General features: G+C 54.4%; 1 protein-coding gene across 1 annotated transcript; it reads right to left on the bottom strand.

Annotated features, from left to right (window-relative positions):
• Nucleotides 1–11438: 11438 nt before the first annotated feature.
• On the bottom strand, nucleotides 11439–19627 carry Poll (DNA polymerase lambda). The gene is made up of 9 exons (XM_021151674.2): nucleotides 19557–19627; nucleotides 18654–18790; nucleotides 17723–18017; nucleotides 17337–17496; nucleotides 16806–17123; nucleotides 15043–15216; nucleotides 14250–14378; nucleotides 12687–12855; nucleotides 11439–12348 (listed from the first exon to the last, which is right to left on the bottom strand). The coding sequence occupies exons 2-9, from the start codon at nucleotides 18763–18765 to the stop codon at nucleotides 11984–11986; spliced, it is 1722 nt and encodes a 573-aa protein (XP_021007333.1). The 5' UTR covers nucleotides 18766–18790; nucleotides 19557–19627; the 3' UTR covers nucleotides 11439–11983.
• Between the last annotated feature and the right edge of the window lie 6 nt (nucleotides 19628–19633).

Genomic DNA, 19633 nt, shown 5'->3' with positions numbered 1-19633 from the left:
TTGGTAACTGCTGATGGCCACCTGCAGGTCAGTAGAGCCCGTGGGGGTTTCAGGCAAGTCCACAAAGGGAGCTGGCAGAAGCCACCTGCGTGCCCCCACCCCCAAGGCTGCGGAAGAAGATCTGCAGCTGGGAACATCTGTTTGACAAGGCCCTTTCTGCACAGGCTGTTACATAGCCATCTCTCAGGAGTTCTGGTCCACATACATATAGAGAGATGCATGTGCCCCCCCCCCACACACACACAGGGTTCATTGCCCCCCCCACGTTTCATGTGTTAATGTGTGTATGCACGAACGCGTGTCCAGCAGGCCCATGTGCGTGTGCCCCCCTCCCGCTGTCAGCAGTGCTGATGACATTGGCAGAGGAAAGTGATGACAAATGCCCGTTATCAGCGAACGAGGCCGATGACAAATGGGCGGGCGCCCGAGCAGCCCCATTACGCTGTAATAACAGAAGATGGATGGCCTGGCGCCCCCCCCCCCCGCCCCACCCCCACCCACCCGCGCCGGTAACGGGAGCCGATCCGACTCCGCCCGCCGGGGAGGGAGCCGCGCTGCGGCCGCCCGCTGCCAATCCCGGCCGACGGAGACGCCCGAGCCGGGAGCGGGGAGACCACGCGGCCGCCCGCGGCGGAGGAACAAAGCAGCGCGCTCAGCGGGCGCAGGGGGCGCACGGGGCGTCCCGCCTGCCAGGACACGCAGCTGTGCACACACATGGCCTGCACACGCGCCAGCCGCCTGTGTCCTTGCACGGTGCACCTGCGGCTCTTGTCCAGGCACAACCCCAACCTCGCAGGGCCAGGCACACACGCGTCCTTTACTGCCGCATGGATCTGGGTACATAGCTATCAGCATAAACTCAAGCTTAGAGCCACACGTACCCACGCCTCTCGGATTCGTGCACATTCCTGCAGAGACGGTTTACAAACTAGGAGTGGTGGTGCACACCTCTATTACTAGCACTAAAGAAACTGAGGCAGGAGGAATGGAGAGTTCCAGGCAGCTTTTGCTTTAGCCAGACCCAGTTCAAACAAACAAACAAACAAACAAGGCAAGAGTCAGGGATGTAATTTAGTTGGTCCAGTGTGTGCTTTCCTGGCAAGCATGAAGCCCTGGGTTTGAACGCTAAAACTGCATAAACTAGGATGCTGGCACTTGGGAAGTAAAGGAACAAGGTCAGAGGTTCAAGGTCACCCTCAGCTACTTAGCAAGTTCAAAGTCAGCCAGAGATACAGAAGAGACCCCCGTCTTAAAAGGGGGATGGAAGAGAACACACTTATATTGCAGTGTACGTGTGTTCCTTGTATGACTGCACACACACGGTACTGACATCTGGACGCGTACAGCAGAGATGTGTGTGCCTGTACACAGGCCTGGCAGACTGCTCAGTATACAGGAGTCCAAACCTGAACACACAGGCAGAAGATGTCCGCAGCCGCATCAACAAATATTAACTGAGCCCCCGCCATGCAGGTGTCAGCTGGCACTGGCAGAGCTCTGATGATGAATAGGGCACCATCCCGTCATCTAAAACGCTAGGCTTGCTGGAGGGGCCAGACAAATGGCTATGAGTGAACGTGAGCGTGATTTGTGCTTTGACCCAATGCGTCGTTTATTATGTGGAAAATCAAGAGCCTTCCTGGAGGAGACGGCCGAAGGAGGGAATTTTCTAGAGGAATTGAGTTCTAAGCAAGAGATATAGCAGCAGAGGCATGTAGGGAGAAGCGGGGGTAGGGGGTGGGGCTTGGAGTCCAGGTGAGTGGTACCAGCGACAAGAGGAAGGTTTTCCCAGGTTTTGTAGCAGGAGGCTTTCAGGAGACAGGCTCAGGCGAACTGAGAGAGAGTACAGCATCGTGTCACTGGATGGAAGCCAAGCAGGGCTCACTTCTCGGACATCCTGTGCAATCCCATGAAGCTCGAGCCTGCTATGTTAGTTCTGCTATCTCCATCACGAAACTCCTTATAACTTTTAAACAGGGAATCCTATGTTTTGATGGACCTTGAATATTAAGCAGCTAGACCTGGAGCTGGGACCCCTGAGGTTTTCAGGATGAGGTGGCACAGAGGTTTGGAGAGCAGTAAGTAGTGCCTGTGGCTTAGAAAAGGGAAAAGGCTGGAGGTGGAATAAGGGATGGGTGGACATTTAGGACCACTGCCTCCTATGTCACTGCCTTTGCCACTCCCTTTACATAGCTGTCCTGCGGACTCCTCGGTGTGGCCCCTGCTCCTCCAGCACAGGGCATCCATCCATGTGCTCTTGGTCCACTGAATGATTCTGTAAATGCCTTGATAGATGTTCACACAGGAGTCCACCTGTGACACAGAGACTGTCTGGCACCCTCAGGCACGAGGCCACTCCCACTGCCCTGTACTTCCAAGGCAGTTCTGTGGGCTTAATAGGTTTAATCTAGATGCAGAATGTTCTTGTCTCTGTGTCTTTGGGTATCTTCTTTGGAGTCAGAGCTGACAACAGTTACGGGGGAGCCAGCAGGGGAAGGACCAGGACCCTGGGGTGGAGGAGTGGGGAGATTACCGTTTAAAGCAGTGAGTCAGATGGCAGGCCTCAGAATCTCCCTCTGCTGCCTCCTCGGTGAGAGCCCTTCAAGCTCCCGTGTCCCCACACAGGCAGGCAGGAGACAGAAAAGCCCACATTGGCACCTAGGCTCTGCTTTTGCCTGCTGTCTGAGAGGCAGGAACTCAAGGCAGGTCTGGATTGTTTACATCCACCCAGGGCTCTAAAATAAAGTGGGAGCTGGGCATCTCAAACAGGGTCGAAGAAGTTGGCAGATTTAAGAAAAGGAGGCACTGGTCCATTCCGCAGAAGTCCCCAGATAATGCAGGCAGGAGTTCAGATGCCCAGCCACCCCCGTTCTCATGCAAACAGGAACCCTCCACCCCCACCCCGGGCAAAGTGTCTGGAAAACAGAAGCAAACACTGACATCCTGGGAGCTGGTGAGGAAAGGAGCGAGAGGACATAGAGAACTGGCCGAAGAAAAGGGACAGGGAGAAGCGGGGCCAGCTGACTACTGCACAGCCTTCCTCCCAAGGCTCCTTCCGGTGTGCCTGGAGCAATTTCAAAAGCCTTTACTTTCTCAGAAACTGACTTCCTCCTAGGACCCACACAAGTGGCCCTCCCCTTGGGGTCTCTGCAGTGTGTTCAGGTCTCACCCCACCCCCATTTCAGCTGGCTTAACCACCAGACCTGTCAAGGTCTTGGCCTTGGGGAGCCTCCCACCCTTGCAAGGAGGCTTCAGTAATGGACACCAAGTGGAGGATGGGAAGGGGGCAGAAGGGATGGGCCTCGGCCCTCTATCACTTCACTTTTTCTGTAGCGTTATTGACCCGTCATTAGTTATCCGTCCAAGGTCGCCAGGCCTGGCCCAGCCATAAATCACCGCCGCTGGGGGTGGGGGTGGGGGGAGAGGTGGGGGGAACTAGAGGAGCGAAGGAGTCAGTGCTGAACGCGGCCCGGAAGGGTAGCAGCAGACGCCCGTCAGGCTCATAGGCACCCCGCCCCAGCCCTTGTGACCGTCCTTCTCGGCTCCCTCCCAACCCCGGGCTGCCCAGCGTGCCTGTCCCTCGGCCACTCTCTCCAGTCTCCGTCCATCTCTTTCACCGCTGAAGTGTGTCTAGATGGCTGCGCCAAGAAAAGGGTGACCAGATTGTCCTCGGTCATCTCCCTCATAGCTCTTCCAGGTTATAGCTCCCATCAACAAGAACAGAAATCCTGAAGGGGAAACTGAGGCACAGAGTCCTGACCCGAGATGAGTCTGAGAAGAAGTCTCACCCGATTCTCACCTCGGTCACCTCAGTCCCTCCCTACTCCAGACGGATGCTGCAAGGGTCTCTCCGCCCTCGGAAGGGAGTGGATCTGCGTCTGCACCGGGCGGGTCCTGCACTCGAGGAGCGGGACCCTTTCCCTAACGCCCGGGTCCTAGAGGAGCGTGGCAGCGGACCTCTTCGCCAGTCCTCGCGCGCCCTCTGCCGGCGCCTCTCGGGAAACGCGCTCGCTGTCCCCGCCCTGGATATTCCCGTCCCGTAGGACAGACAGACTGAAGGCAGCCGGGAGCTCTGCATGCCCCTGCTTTTGGAACACTCCTTGCACCAAGATTCCAGAAAATTCCTTTGCCTATTCAAGACTGGAGGGAGCGAGGACAAGAGAGCTGAACTTGAGGCAGGCCAGACTTGGAGTATATGGGTCAGTCATCCATCACCTGCCACCTCCCTAGAGACCTTGGCAGGCCAGGTAGGTCTCTTCTGGTAAGGAGGGTCAGAGGGGTCCTGAGACACCAGAGCCTTGATTCTCTAAAGCAGTGGAATGGGGCTTCAGTCTTTAGCCTATGGGGTCGGAAGCTGGGGTGTTCCCATAGGGAGGAGGGACAGTCCCAGGGTTCAAGGTTCTCTTTCTGGAACCGCCTTCTGAGAGTCCCCATTAGACTGCTTGAGAGCGCACAGCCCAGGGTTTGAGTCCTTCCCAATTTCGTGTTTGACTGGCCAGCATGGAGGGTGGGCTGACCAAATTCAGATTCCCTGATCAAACTGAACTAAAAGTATTCCAAACAATGTCAAGAAGGTCAAAGGGATGAGACAGAATCCATCAGAGGCCCCGAGGAGCTGGGAGTTAGGGGAAGAAGTGTCGCAGGGCAGGACTCCAAGGGCCCCGTCTAGGTGGAGCAGGCATATATCGGAACTGGGAGGGAGGGACTAGTGTTTGTCCGTGTGTGTGCTGACTCTGGCAGGCCTCAGGAGGTGGCACTGCCTTTGCTCCTTCCTTGATGATGGTGTACACAACTGGCCGTTCTCTCTCAGAGCAGGACACTAAGGAATCAAAGCCCAGGTTTGAGCCAGGCTAGTGGGGTATCCACCTTCAGGAGACTGTGTTGAATTTCTCAGTTCACAGGCAGCTGGAGCTACCATAGTGAAACCCTGTCTCAAAGTCAAAATGAACCCTGGTTTCAGGGCAGTCAGCATCAACTCCCTCTGCAGATTTGAGGGAAGAGAGGAAAGGAGGTGAGACAAAAGTCTCAGTGAAATCTGTGTGGAGCCGAACAAGGGAATCAGCTGGGCGGAGTCATGGAGACCTGAGTGACACAAGTTGTATGACTTGGGACAATAAGAAGAACCTCTCTGGGACTTGGTATGTGCCTATCTGTGTACGGGCATGTACGAGCGCAGATGCCTGCAGTGGCAGCGGCTTTGGATCCCTGGGAACCAGGGTTTTAGGCAGTCGTGTGCTGCCTGGTGTGGGCACTGGGAATTGAACTCAGGGACGGGGACCTGATAGAGCAATACATGCTCTTGACCCCTGAACCATCTTTCTAGCCCAGGACTCAGGCTTTCCATCTGTAAAATGGAGATACAAATCTAGCTGGAGCCGGGCGCCTTTAATCCCAGTACTTGGGAGGCAGAGGCAGGCAGATTTCTGAGTTCGAGGCCAGCCTGGTCTACAAGATGAATGCCAGGACAGCCAAGGCTACACAGAGAAACCCTGTCTCGAAAAAACAAAAACAAAACAAAACAATCTAGCTGGAGACTGCATATCCACATGTAGGGCTGAGCTAAGTAGGGCTTGGTAAAACTGCTGAAATAAACCAGGTGTGTGGTGCAGGTAGTTCAGGGCCCTTCCCCAAGTCTCCTTTTATAGCTTGCTCAGTATTAACTGGTCTTTCCAGCTTTCTAACAAGTCCCATGGGACCCCAAACTCTTTTTTTTTTTTCTTGGTATCCAGGTCCCGTGAATCAATTTTTGAAATGCCATTTTGGGAAGGAGAGACTCACTTTGTTGGGAAGGGTGCCATGCAGTCAGACCACTCTGCTTGCTCATGTCCGTGTGCTGGAAGTTTCTGCAGGAGCTGTCTGCACGGGTGTAACTCTTGGTTAGTGCTCACAGCGACTCAATCCAGGTTCTAGGCTCCACAGATGCACATGTCACACACTGAAGTGCTTGCAAGGATCTGATCCCATGAACAGCCACAGAAGAGACAGAAGAGTCTGGAAACTGGGAGCAGTTATTGCCCTGGGAAATCTGGAGGGCAGGGAGCTGTATGAGCGGAGTCTCCACACCTCCCCCAGCTTCCCCATTACAGGAGCTTCCTAAGGCTCCCCTAGGCTTTGTGCATCTCCTCTAACTGCTGCACAGCACACGTTCACACTCTTAGCCCTTTCCAACAGCCGTGGTGCAGGGCAGAAACTCAGGTCAGGTTGCCTGAGCTCGCTACTTAGGGCCCCACAGGCTGGATTGAGAGCCCTGGTTATCCTGGGATCCCAGTAGGGCTCTAAAGAAAAAGTCCTCGAATGCCCACGTTTGTGGCTGGCAGCATTTGTTCCTGATGGCCCCGGGAAACTGTTTCTTGCATCAGCACCACTGCTCCTTGAGGCCCCCAGAGGTCCTGCTCATGCTTCAGATCTCTCATCCACCGCCCTTCCACCTGCCACCAACCAGAGGCAGCTCTCCTTTTAAGGGGCTTGTGTGGTTAGATAATGTCCCCTTTGCTATGTAATAAAATATAACCCCAGGGGCTAGAGAGATGGCTCAGCAGTTAAGAGCGCTGGTTACTCTTCCAGGGGATCCAGGTTCAGTTCCCAACACCCACATGGCAGCTCACAAATGTACATAAAAATAAAATCATTTAAAAACACACACACAAGCCGGGCATGGTGGCGCATGCCTTTAATCCCAGCACTCGGGAGGCAGAGGCAGGCGGATTTCTGAGTTTGAGGCCAGCCTGGTCTACAAAGTGAGTTCCAGGACAGCCAGGGCTATACAGAGAAACCCTGTCTCGAAAAACCAAAAACTAAAAAAACAAAAAACAAAACACACACACACACACACACACACACACAGAGAGAGAGAGAGAGAGAGAGAGAGAGAGAGAGAGAGAGAGAGAGCTCACACCCTAGAGCAGAATGCTCTGCCCACTCTCTAAAGGCCAGGTCCCTAGGGACCATGTTCACCACTCCCAGCCTCTCAGGTATACACATCCTAGTTCCAGACCTCCCGATCTATGTGGAGCGCTGGACCAATCACTGTTCATGTCTGATCGTCAGTTTCTGCATAAAATTGGCAGGCCTTGTGCCTAACAGAACAGGATGTGAGCAGCAGAGGGGACTGTGATCCTTTAGACTGGAACCTCCACCCAGGGAGGTGCAGGATGGGGGACCTCCCAGGGAGACTCCACCCACAGCACAGACCAGATCAGACCAGACCAGATCAGACCAGCCCAGCCCAGCCCAGCCCAGCCCAGCCCAGCCCAACACAGCCCAGCCCAGCACAGCAGAGCATAGCATAGCAGAGCACAGCCCAGCACAGCCCAGCACAGCCCAGCCCAGCACAGCCCAGCACAGCCCAGCACAGCCCCAGCACAGCACAACCCCAGCACAGCACAGCCCAGTCCCAGCAGAGCACAGCACAGCACAGCACAGCCCCAGCACAGCCCAGCACAGCACAGCCCAGCCCAGCCCAGCCCAGCCCAGCCCAGCCCAGCCCAGCCCAGCCCAGCCCAGCATAGCACAGACCAGCACAGACCAGCACAGACCAGCACAGACCAGCACAGACCAGCACAGACCAGCACAGCACAGCAGCACAGCCCCAGCACAGCTCTGCACAGCCCAGTCCAGCACAGCCCCAGCACAGCCCTGCACAGCACAGTCTAGCCCAGCACAGCCCTGCACAGCACAGTCTAGCCCAGCACAGCCCTGCACAGCACAGTCTAGCCCAGCACAGCCCTGCACAGCACAGTCTAGCCCAGCACAGCCCTGCACAGCACAGTCTAGCCCAGCACAGCCCTGCACAGCACAGTCTAGCCCAGCACAGCCCTGCACAGCACAGTCTAGCCCAGCACAGCCCTGCACACATGCCCGTGTGTTGTTTCCAGACATCCTGATATCTGCACTGAGAGAGAGTGGTCAGAGACCCATGGTTCCCACAGGAACCCTCGGACCTGGCAAGGTGACTCATCTCTAGCTGAGGGAGTGCAATGGGACAAGGATCAGTGGGTGACCGATTCTGTTTCAGCCTCACCTCTCAGCTCCCTCTAGGTTCCAGTCTCACCTCCTCAGCTTACCCTGTCTGCCCATGTGGCTCAGCCTCCAGGTCTCTAGCAGCCTTCCTGTCCTTCTAACCCAGCCCTGGCTAGCCATTTGTAGTTAAAGTCAGCTTCCCGAGGCCTGTGAGTTCCTATCAGTCTTGGGAGCCCCCTCCTCCCCAAGGAACACAACCCCATCTTTCTCCCAGGCTCCCTCCTGCTCTCCCCAAGGGCCAATTTCAGTGCAGTACACAAGCTTCGCTTTGGGGGTCATCTCCCAACCAAGGCAGAGGGGCTGGAAGAAGACCCTCCTAACTCCATCCAAGCGCGGGAGCTGGGTAAGAGGTGGGGAAATGAATATTAATTTATCATGATTAGGCAAATCCGGCAGGGAGAGCCGATTCAGGCGGAGGAGGCTAAAAAGATGAATTTCAGCAATAAAATTAAATAAGGACGGACGGGCGGCCCCTCCTCCCTCCCGCTTTGCTGATCTCTCTCTTTCTTACAATTTATGAGGCCAATTATGAAGATGGGGTTGGAAGTTCCTGGAACTTCACTAAATGCAAACGGCGGTCCCTGCTGTTCCCATCAAATTAATTAACCGCGCGCTATTGATGGCCGCTCAAGGCTGACGCAAGCGGTCCGCCCTGCGGTCTCCACCATGGACACAGGAACCCAGAGCTCCAAGTCCAGTCAGGACTCCCCTACCTTCCTAGTCCCTGACCAGGACCACCAGGGTCCCCTGACAGCCCACGCACCTGCCTGAGCCCCTGGTGACATGGGGACTGTACCCAGAGGCTAGCTAGAGACACTGGTACTCACACCACAGCTACAGGGCCCAGAAATGTGTGGTAGGCACACAAACAAGGGACACCGGGCGCATACCGAGGGAGCCTGCACTCATACAGTGATGGCTGGGTCGCGGCTCCTGGAGCAGGCAAGGAAGGGCACTGTCTAAGGCAACAGGCTTATCCTGTCAGGGCCAGGCCTGGGTCTAGCAGGTTCTACACAGAGACTCCACAGCCATTGGAGAAGGGATAGTTTATCAGTTCAGTTCCATCTTCTGGTGGCTTTCTCAGGGTCCTTTCAGCAGCCCATCATCCCCAGGGGCATCTCCTTGTCTTGGGGCCCAGGGCCTTCCTTGGGGAGGCTCTTCCACGGGGATCAGAGCTGAGGAGGAAGGATGAGGCAGATGAGACCTGGTCCAAAGTCTCAGACTACTTTTCTCTTGGAGCCTTAGCTAGGAGCCTCTCTCTCCAGTTCCAGAGCTTGGAAGCAGGGCTGCCCAGGGACTCGGGGATTCTGGGAAAAATGGCTGGCTGGTTCTGACTGGAGGGCAGAGTGGACACAGAATCACACCAGTGCCAACTCTAGGCTTAGGCAGCTGCTTTCTGTTTGCAGCCTGAAACCACAGTTGTAGCTTCTCCCCAGCTCCCTCTCAGAAAACAGGAATATGTCCCTCCCCTGCCATGAAGAGGGGAAGGCCACAGCTTCCAAGTTGTTCCCCTTGGTGCTGGCAAGAGGGGTCCCATTCCTACCAAAGGGGCAGAAATCCCATGATTCTGGAGAAGCTGGGCACAACAGACCCTGCCCACCCTGGCATGCCCCCTCCGGCTGTGGGCTGTGGATGTCTGGTATATGCTTGTGCCTGCTCTGTTCTGGCAACCAGACTCCCATTGCAAGCTTGGTTCATAGTAAGGTTATGGCCACGACACACATTGTCATCCCAGGCCCTGGATAAACACAAGGGCTGGAAGGACTGGGTCATAGCCACCCAAAGAGCACTTGTGTGCTAGGCACAAAGTGTCAAAGAGCAGCTGAAGAGAGACCCACAGCAGCCCAAAAGGAGGGGTCTCCCTTTCCCACAGTGACAAGTCATAGGTCTGACTTGTGGCAGGGCCCACTCACCCATGTAGAGTGAGAGACACATACGGTACTAGTACTCCCCTGTTGTAGGAGAATAATTGTAGAATCGGAGGCTTAAAAGAACCAGACATGGGCTAGAGAGATGGCTCAGTGCACTGACTGCTCTTCCAATGGTACTAAGTTCAATTCCTAGCCACCACATGGTGACTTACAACCATCTGTAATGGAATCTGATGTCCTCTTCTGGTGTGTCTGAAGACAGCTATAGAGCACTCATAAAATAAATGAAACAATCTTTAAAAAAAAAAGAACCAGAAGCTAAAGTGGGCAGTGATGGCGCACACCTTTAATTCCAGCACTCTGGAGGTAGAGGCAACCTCTGAGTTTGAGGTTATCCTGGTCTACAGAAGCACTTCTGGCACAGCCAAGAACTATACAGAGAAACCCTGTCTTGAAAAGCAAGCAAGCAAACAAACAGACACAACAACAAAACCCAAACAAACAAAAGGGAGCCACTCTATGCAGAAATGAAAGTCCACAGAAAGAATGGCTCCTCACGGAGCTTTGGATCCTTGGACGTGGCTTGTTCACGATTGGTAAGGGCTGTGCAGTCGCTTTTCCCAGCATGACCTATGCAGGGGAGGTCCTCTAGCTTTGGTGTCAGGGATACGGGCTTGAGCTGAAGGTCTGATCACAAGATGCTAGTGCCCAGAACCGTTTTATTCTCTTTGAGATGCCTTGAACTTCCTACATAGCCCAGGCTAGCCCAGAACTTATGACTTTCCTGCCTTCTGAGTATCTTCAATTACAGGCATGTACCACTGCCCAGACAGAGGCCAGGACTGAGATCAAGGAAACAAAAACCAATTTTGGGATTCTACAGAAACACATGCCCACCTTTCTATAGAAACATGCACACACACCCTTCTACACACAAACACACACACACACACACACACAAGCCCTTCATACTCCACAGACTATCTGGGCGTAAGCTTGCCTCATGTTTTACCCCACAATCTCTCAGTGGGTCCTGGGGTCTCTCTAGGAAGCCTTCTGACTCTGGATCCATCAATTTTTCCACCTCCTTCTAGATCCCCGCCTCTGCCCGCTCTCCCTGACTTGCAGTGCCCAACTCAGAAGTGTGTACACTGCGGGCTCACTACAATCTGGGCCATCAATCAAACCGTGGAGCCAGATCTCCCCAACCCCAGCATCCTCCCTACGACTGGTTCCTAACTGGTCCTAAAGTCTCATGACCTCTTAGATGGTCACCTCCTTACCACCCTGCCCGCTCCTTTTCCAGGTCACTCCTACATGGTGTCTCTTACTGTTTCTTTCAAACTTGTCACTTGGCTCATGTCCCACAATAGTCCCATCTTAGGGCCACAGGGAGGACTGAGAGGGGCCCCTTGTGTCGACTCCAATTCCCTCTCTTACCCTGTACCCCAGGCCGGGCTAGAAGGCAGTCAGTGGGTTTCTGACAGTGAGCCCCTCCCATCTTTGTTCTGCTGGAATGGAGGACAACAGGTGGGGTTGGAGCAGCTCACAGACTGCAGGCAAGTTGAATGTCAGAAGCACTTTATTAGGCCCCAGGGCCCTTAGAAGCCACCCTCAGAGTCTGGACAGGCCACCCCCAGCAGCTCCAGCTGCACAGGAAGTGAGCGGGTGAGAGAATCCACATGGCTTTCTCTACTGTGAAGGCTCACGGAAGACGCTGAACCCACAGCTGCTTCCCTCTCCTGCAGCCCCTGCTGACCCCACACAGCTACATCAGTCTTGGGGTGGAAAGGGAAGCTTGGGCCTTCAGTGCAGGAAACCGCCTTGAAACCAGCCACCTGTTCTGCTTGAACAGGGAAGGGGCCGTGTGAAAACCTGTCACTGGGAGGAGAGAGGACAGCAGCATAAATCCTGTCCAGGAGAGAGAGCTTGCGGGCTCTCAGAATCAGACTGGCTCTTCCCTGCAGGCCCAAAGCTTCTAGCTTGGTCACTCAGGGCAAGCATAACTGACAAAGCAAGGCACAGCTAAGAGGGTGGGAGATGGCTATATGAGGCAGTTCATTCAACATGGTTCCCCTTGCCCAAGTCCTAGGTCACCAGTCCCGTTCAGCCGGCTCCCGGTAGGGCAGGCCTAAGTGCTTGAAGACGTCCTTCTCCGTGGGGGTGGGCAGCACTTGTCCAGGCCCCACCTTGACACCTTGGCTGTTCCGGACCACAGCTGCACTGAGCGCATGCTCCGACAGGCTCATGCCCTTGGTCTTGGCCAGAGCTCTCATGGACCGGTTGAAGTGGGCAGAGCCGGTGAAGTAGAGCAGGGCACAGGCAAACTCACAGTAGGGTACCACGATGATGTCGAGTCGCCGGTGGCGCTGCCCGGGCCCCGGGAGCCGGCACACACCCAGGTATTTCTGCTGTTGGCCATTCTCCTCCTGGCTCACCAAGTCATCTGTGAGGAACCCTGGTCCAACACAAGGGATATCTGGTAGGGCAGGGAGCCAGGCCTGATAGTCTCACCTTCTCAGGTTGCCTAAGGTTCTTTATTCCCAGCATACCCTGTGCCTATTTGTGTGTTGAGTTGAGTGGCCTCGCCCCTCTGAGCCCAATTCCTCATCTGTGGAAAGCGGGCAGTGTCATCAGGTGAGATTTGCCCCTGTTTTATTGTCTTTGGCCCCAGGAGAGGTAGGATTCTTGCAGAGCCCTTTCCCACCCAGCATGTCTAGAATCGAGAACTTGGAGGTGACTGCTAGGAGGTGGCTGCCCACTGGTAGCCTGCTCACCCAAAGTCAGAATGGATACCTTGCTGGCGAAGGCTGTCAAGGAGGCGGCTGAAGATGCCCTGGTGGGATCGGCCATCGGGGTGAGTAATGAGTACGTCCACATCCCCGCATGTCATCTTCCCCCGTCGGTAAGAGCCACAGGCCACACATAGCAGCCCAGGGTTGAAGGCCTGGGCTGATAACCGGACCTGGGGAAGAGCAGGGAGGGGTGAGAGGCTGAGGCCTCTCCCAGGACAGCACCCAGCCTTCGCCCCAGCCTTCCCCCGGGATTCATATTAAGCTGAGGGGACGCGCCGGGGCACTGGAGAGGCAAGCCTGTTAGAGGCCTGAGGACGTTGGCTCTGCCTCAGCAGAAGGCCCCTGTGCAAGAGCAGAGTGACTCTCCGTGGGTTCTGGCCCCCGACCCACATCCAGCGGCCAGGCCTGTGAAAGGTCTGCCAATCACAAAGGCCACACCCATGCAGCTCAAGCAGCCTGAGAGCCTGGAGCTGATGGCGGTGTGGAAGCTCGGGGTCAAGGCCTGAGCAGGTGGCTGGCAGACAGTCTCCAACCCGGCTGGGAGAAAATGAAGCACACAATACCACTGCACCTGTGGGAAGGGGAGGCCAGGAGCTGCCCACACCGTTCTCGGAGGGGTGAGGCCGGCCTGTTAAAGAAGGATCTGAGAGACCTAGCCCGCCCCCTCTGCAGTACACTGCAGTTGCTCACAGCCAGGACACCCCAATTGCCCTGACATAGTTCTGCTAGTCCCTTCAATCCCTTCTTGGGTCTCCCAGGAGAATGGGAAGAGGCTGTCTGGTTGAGCAATCCCACCGGAATCCCTACAGCTGGAGCCCTGCTTGCAGGCAGCCTGCAGTGGGGAAGCCGGTCTCTTTATATGGGCTAGGAGCTGGCGGCTGACCAGGGCATTCTCTGTGCTGTACGGACACCGTAGCTGAGTGCGGGGTCAGCATTAGCACCGCAGCTCTGTGATGGGTCTATCCATCCAGCACCGGTCCCACAGTTCCATCTGTGGGACCGCTGCTGGAGGCTTATTCTTCCTCATCTAGGTCTCTCTGATCCTTCTGCTAACAGACTGGTTCATCTGCCACTCACCAAGACCCTTGCCCATGCACCAGCCTGCTCCCGATGCCACTGAACAAACAGCAGACATCTGGTATACCCTGTCTCTCTTGACTCAACCCTGCACATGAACTTACAGACTCAGTCCCTAGCTCTAAGCTGAACCTTTAACTTGGCTAAACCTGATTTCTTGGCCAACTAGATGGGTTGTTTTTTTTTTTTTTTTTTTCCTTTCTGTGATGCTGAGGATGGGCAGGGTCTTAGGCATGCTCAGTAGCGCTACCTCTGAACGACATACTCAGGCCTTGAGGCTGTGCTTGCCCCATGCGAGGCGACTAGTGCCCAGAGTTCATGCTTAGTGACCTTGAGACCAGAGGGCTGCCACTGCAGTGCCCACCCCACCTGGGGTTCCTGGACCTACAGCTCTGGTAGACGCAATCTCTGTCGACCTCTTAACTTCCGCTGCCTGTGGGGTTGTCCAGCTAGGGCTTTAGGAGCTGCTGGCTTGAGCTGTGCCTACCGTCTGCTCAATTTCCGCAGCCTCCTCCCTGGGCATGCGGTCCAGGAAGTCATCATAGTGCTTCAAGCCAATGGCCTGCTGAGCGGTCAGGGAGCCCAGGCTTTGGAGGTCTTCTAGGTTTCGGAAGCCCTGGAAGAAAGCAACCAGAAAAGAGGCTATGAGGACCCAGGACTAATAAACAGACCAGAAGTCACAGGTGGCTGTCACAGCAGCTGCCATGGAAGACAGAAGGCAGGACCAATCAAGTCCAGCCTCTATTCAATGGGACGGGATCTGGGCATGCTGGTCCCTCATTCCTCGGTCTAAAATGGGTTAGGGCTTCACGCTCACTAACTGTCAAGATCATTCTTGGCATGGCCAAGTTTGAGAGCCACTGTTCGAGACATGGAGCCCAAAGCCTGGGCTCCTTAGAAAGTCCCTTGCTGAAGCCAGGCAGATCAGCCTGGTCTACATAATAAGTTCTAGGTTAGCCAGGGCTACATGGTGAGATATAGTTTTTTTTTAAAAACCACAAACAAACAAACAAACAAACAAACATAACAACAGAAAATCCCTTGCTGGTATGTGGGACAGAGTAATGTATTTATTGTTTCTGTCCACACGTCAAGGACACTAAGCCACATGGCTGTTCTGGGGACAGGAGGGGGACCAATGTGAACTCTGGCGTCCTTGTAGTTGAATTTCACTCCCATGAGGGCCCAGGGTGGGAAAACAGAGGGACCCAGGTTCCTGCAGGTGAACAGGAAGGGGTGTGGGCAGAGACTCTGTAACAGCAATGGTGGGCTGGCATGACCTGATGGTACCACATCTGGGCAGTCTTCGTCCCAGCTCCCCAGATGTTGGAGAAGAGCTCCAAGACAGGCACACTGTCACTGATGTGGTCTAGCTTCCGCAGATGCCCACTTTCCAGGATCTCCACGACCTTCTCCGCCATCCGCTTGCCAATTCCCGGGATGCTACAGGCCTCCTAGGGAGGAAGTGGCACAGAGGAGGATGAGGGAGAGGCTAGGAAGGGAGAGCCAGAAGAGGGGAATGTGGCTCCTTCAGCAGAATATCTGCCCCAAAGGTAGCCCAGCAACCATATGGAGCTTGTCCTTTGGTTCCCAGAGACCAGCAATAAGAAGTAGAGAAAATGGCCAGGCAGGAGGTGGGAGGCGGGAGGCAGAGACCGAGAGGCCAAGGTGCAGAGGCAGAGGCAGAGGCACTGGAGAGAGACTCTGTCTCCAAAAGAAAAAAATAAAACAAAATAACCACAAAAAGAGGTAGAGAAAATGACAGTGCTCATCACTACCACCACTGCCACCACATCACAATTCTGCACCCACATTCCCAGCAGGCCCACTGAACTGTATTACCTGTAGCATGTATGGCGGGGGGGGGGGGGAGATGTCCCGCTGCACTGCACTGCTTGCCTAGGGACTCACTGCACCACACTGCCTGTTTGGGGGGGGGGCCTCAGCACTGCCTGACTAGGGGCTCACTGTACCACACTGCCTGACTGGGGGCTCCCTGCACCACACTGCCTGTTGGGGGGGTGGTCTCAGCACTGCCTGACTGAGGGCTCCCTGCACCACACTCCTGACTAGGGGCTCACTGCACCACACTGCCTGGGGGAAGGGGGTCACAGCACTGCCTGACTGGGAGCCCACTGCATCACACTACCTGAGGGCTCACTGTACCTCACTGCCTGGGGGCTTACTGAATCATACTGCCTGTCTGGGGACTCACTGCACTTCATTGCCTGACTGAGGGCCCACTGTACCACACTGCCTGACTGGGGGCTCACTGCACGACACTGTCTGACTGGGGGCTCACTGCACCACACTGCCTGTTGGGGTCACAGCACTGCCTGACTGGGGGCTCACTGCACCACACTGCCTGAGGGCTTACTCTATGTCATTCTGTGCTACTGAGACCATCTTCCAACCTTACAAAACCCCTGTGAATGGCCTACAGTTGTTAATTCCTTTCCAGTGATTGGAAAACTGACAGAGTAACTAACTTGCCTAGAGTCCATAATCAATGGACCCCAGAGTCTAACGCATGAACCACCACCCCTGGCTTTAAACTTATCATATAAAACACTCAGATGTAGAGGAAACAGTGTATGTAATAAGCCCCTAAGCACCCATTTTCTAGTCCTAACGATTTTGCTGGTCTGTTTTCCTTTCTCTCTCTCTCTCTCTCTCTCTCTTTCTCTCTCTTCTATCAGTTTGTCTCTGTATGTAGATCCCAGCCATTACAAACTCGTTTTTTTTTTGGTTTGTTTGGTTTTTTTGTTTTTTGTTTTTTGTTTTTTTTTTTCGAGACAGGGTTTCTCTGTATAGCCTTGTCTGTCCTGGAACTCACTTTGTAGACCAGGCTGGCCTTGAACTCAGAAATCCGCCTGCCTCTGCCTCCAGAGTCCTGGGATTAAAGCCACCATGCCCGGCTCATTATAAACTCTTAAGTACTAAGTCGGATGCCCACTGGTGACTACAGTTAACCACTAGTTAATGACTAGTGCTGCTGTAACCAGCACTGAATAAAGAAGAAACAACCTCCTCCCCCACGTACCTGGTAGGAGCCGACAGGCTTGGGGAAGCTCTTGAGAGCATTGATAGCCTTTGCATAGCCCAGGGCCCTCCACTTGTCTCCCTGGACACTGTAGGCTTTAGCCAGCACTTCCAGCTTCTCTGTGATGTGCAGATTGTAGTTAGTTGCCTTCTGGCTCGAGGGCTGTGCACAGACCCACTTATCCAGAGCTTCTGGCGCTGGGTCAGGCCCACCATCTTCCTCAGGGGGAGTGGGGTAGTGCCCAGTGATCAAGGCTTGCAGATCTGCTGAGCTAACCTGGGGCCCTTCCCCATCGCTGGCTTCATCCTCTGAGCTGAACTGCAAATAGAAGAAGAGAGTGCTGTCTGGTGGGGAGGTGTCTCCTGCTTTGACTTGAGGAAAAGGCCCCACGGGGCTTCCTCCGGAGCCCAGCCTGGGGCAGACATAACTAGTTGAATGCAGAACTGAAGAGATGGACAGGTGCATAATCCAGAGAGACCTAGAATTTTCTGTCTCTCTGTGATCAGCACCCTAGGCTGGGAGGCTCCTCACCTGGGCTTGGGTTCTTGATGGCTTTTCTGCTGTTGGGGGAGGAGACACAGCTCTGGTGTGAGGAGGGGAAAGAGACAAGGTGGTCCTGGGTAAATCCCCCTGGGTGCCAGGAGCAGAAGCATCTTGGCCTGACTTGCTGGGCTGTGGTTTGTCCAAGGACCTAGAGGGCAGGGGGAGGTCACAGAGAGTTAGGGTATCAAAAGTCTCACCTGTCTCTGTCTCCCCCCCCCCAATCTTTCTCTACACAGAAACCTTGGTTTCCAAATATGTCCAATTTAAAAAGTACGAGTGTTTTTTTTTGTTTGTTTGTTTGTTGTTTTTAATAACTCAAGATGGAAACTCAAACGTTATCAACAAACACCTGAGAAAGGCTAAGAGCAGCCAACCTCTTGGGGATGGGAAGGCTGAATCCTTCCGTGTCTGTCAGCCTTCCCTCCTGCAGGCACAAGCTCAGCCAGGTGGACTTCACCAGCTGGGCACCAGGGGGTAGCTGGGGCAACCTGAGGAGCCGGAGAGCCCGCTCATAGTCCATGCCTTCGTCCACCACGATGTGAGTGACTCCTGGGGCCTGGGCAGAGCACACCTGGCCGCCATGGTGGATAATCTGCTTCTCAAAGAGTTCAACCCGGGCACGTCCAATGCCAGTGGGCATAATGTGGGCTCTCAGGGAGCTCAGCCATCCTGTGGAGAGGATATTCAAGTGGTATCACCATAGCTATTATTATTATTATTATTATTAATTTTATTGCACTATTATTTGAGACAGGGTCTCATGTAGCCCAGGCTGGCCTCAACTGACTATGTAGCAGAGGATAACCTTGAGTTTCTGATTCTTCTGCCTTGACCTCTAAGAACTGGGATTACAGTTGTAGGTCAGAGCTATAATGAACTGTTCGAAGTCACCTCCCTTCCTTTTCCTGCCATCCAGAGAACAAAATACCTTCAAAGAATTCTACCGCAAACGTACAACAAACTTCCTTTTTTGGGGGCGGGGGGTTCAAGACAGGGTTTCTCTGTGTAGCCCTGGCTGTCCTGGAACTCACTCTGTAGACCAGGCTGGCCTCGAACTCAGAAATCTGCCTGCCTCTGCCTCCCAAGTGCTGGGATTAAAGGCTTTCAAGTGACGCTCCCCCCCACCCCCAGTTTTTTTTTTTTTTTTAGTAAACTTCCTTTTTTGTGTTTGCTTTTCGAGTTTGAGGCCAACCTGATCTTGGCCCCTCCACAGGCTAGGTCACTTGTGTTAATTTGACTCTAGCTGAAAACAAGAAGGCCGGAACGTTCCAGTGTGTGTGTGAGCTCGAGGGTGGACCGGCTCACCTCTAGCTTCTCCCGCCTCCCTTTTGGGAATCTTTGCAAGTGCTTCTGAAGATAGATCTGCATGACTTTTCTTCCGCTTGGGAAAGGCCTTCACGATGCCCTGAGGGTCCATTGAAGGGCGCTGGATCCTGGCCTTTCTGTTTAAGGATTGAAAGCCAGCCCTTAATAATTTGGCATAGAGATGGGATTTAGGGGTAACAGGCCCCTTTCTCAGAGGACTCGGAAACCCCAGTTAAACCTAAGTGATTTAATCCTAGTGCCACACACCCACCAGCCTTTCAACCCTAACCGTACTGAGGGAAGCCAGGGAAAGGTTGGGATTCTTGTGGGTGTAGGGGAGATGTGGATCGAAAGGAAACAACGGGGGTGGGGGGTGGGGGGAGGATACAGCGCAGAGTCAGCCTCTGCGTCCCCTTCCAAGAGGCTTTTCCAAAATGATAACGGGTTAGGGAACCGGACCACATCTTTAGGAGAGTCTTCATCTCCCCAATGAATTGGAGTCTAAGGGACATGTCACATAAACCTCACATCATCTTTCTCTAGCCTCAATGTGCATTCGCAGAAGAAAACCTGGGGAGTGAGGCTTCAGAGAAAGTTGTGGGCACGCTGCGCACCTGCCCCTGTCGCAGTAGCCCCATCGCGCGGGTCTGAGCCCCGCAGCTGCAGGGAGGTGGAGTGCAGCCGCAGCAGATGTAGGGTGCCCTCACAGCTGGAAGTGGGCAAGACCGAAGCAGACGTGCCACAGCCACTGTGAGCAGCTGGTGTGAACCAGGGACTCCCAGCTGGGGCCAGAAGAGAGTTGGTGCTGGATCCCTAAAAGCTCTGGGAGCATCCCCACCCCACCGGGCCCCAGGACCGGTCCAAAGTAGGTTAGAATCTCCCGGCAAAGAGAAATAAACTCACCATGGGAGCCAATGAAAACGGATTCGGGGAGGAAGGGGTAAAGGAAAAAAAAAAAAAAAAATCAGTTCCCAGAATAC

The sequence above is a fragment of the Mus caroli genome, unplaced genomic scaffold (genome assembly GCF_978045245.1).
Source record: "Mus caroli unplaced genomic scaffold, Mus_caroli_1 scaffold_20, whole genome shotgun sequence".
Classification (NCBI taxonomy): domain Eukaryota; kingdom Metazoa; phylum Chordata; class Mammalia; order Rodentia; family Muridae; genus Mus; species Mus caroli.
The sequence above is the reverse complement of the archived record's forward strand: the minus strand, read 5'-3'. Positions and strand labels throughout refer to the sequence as shown.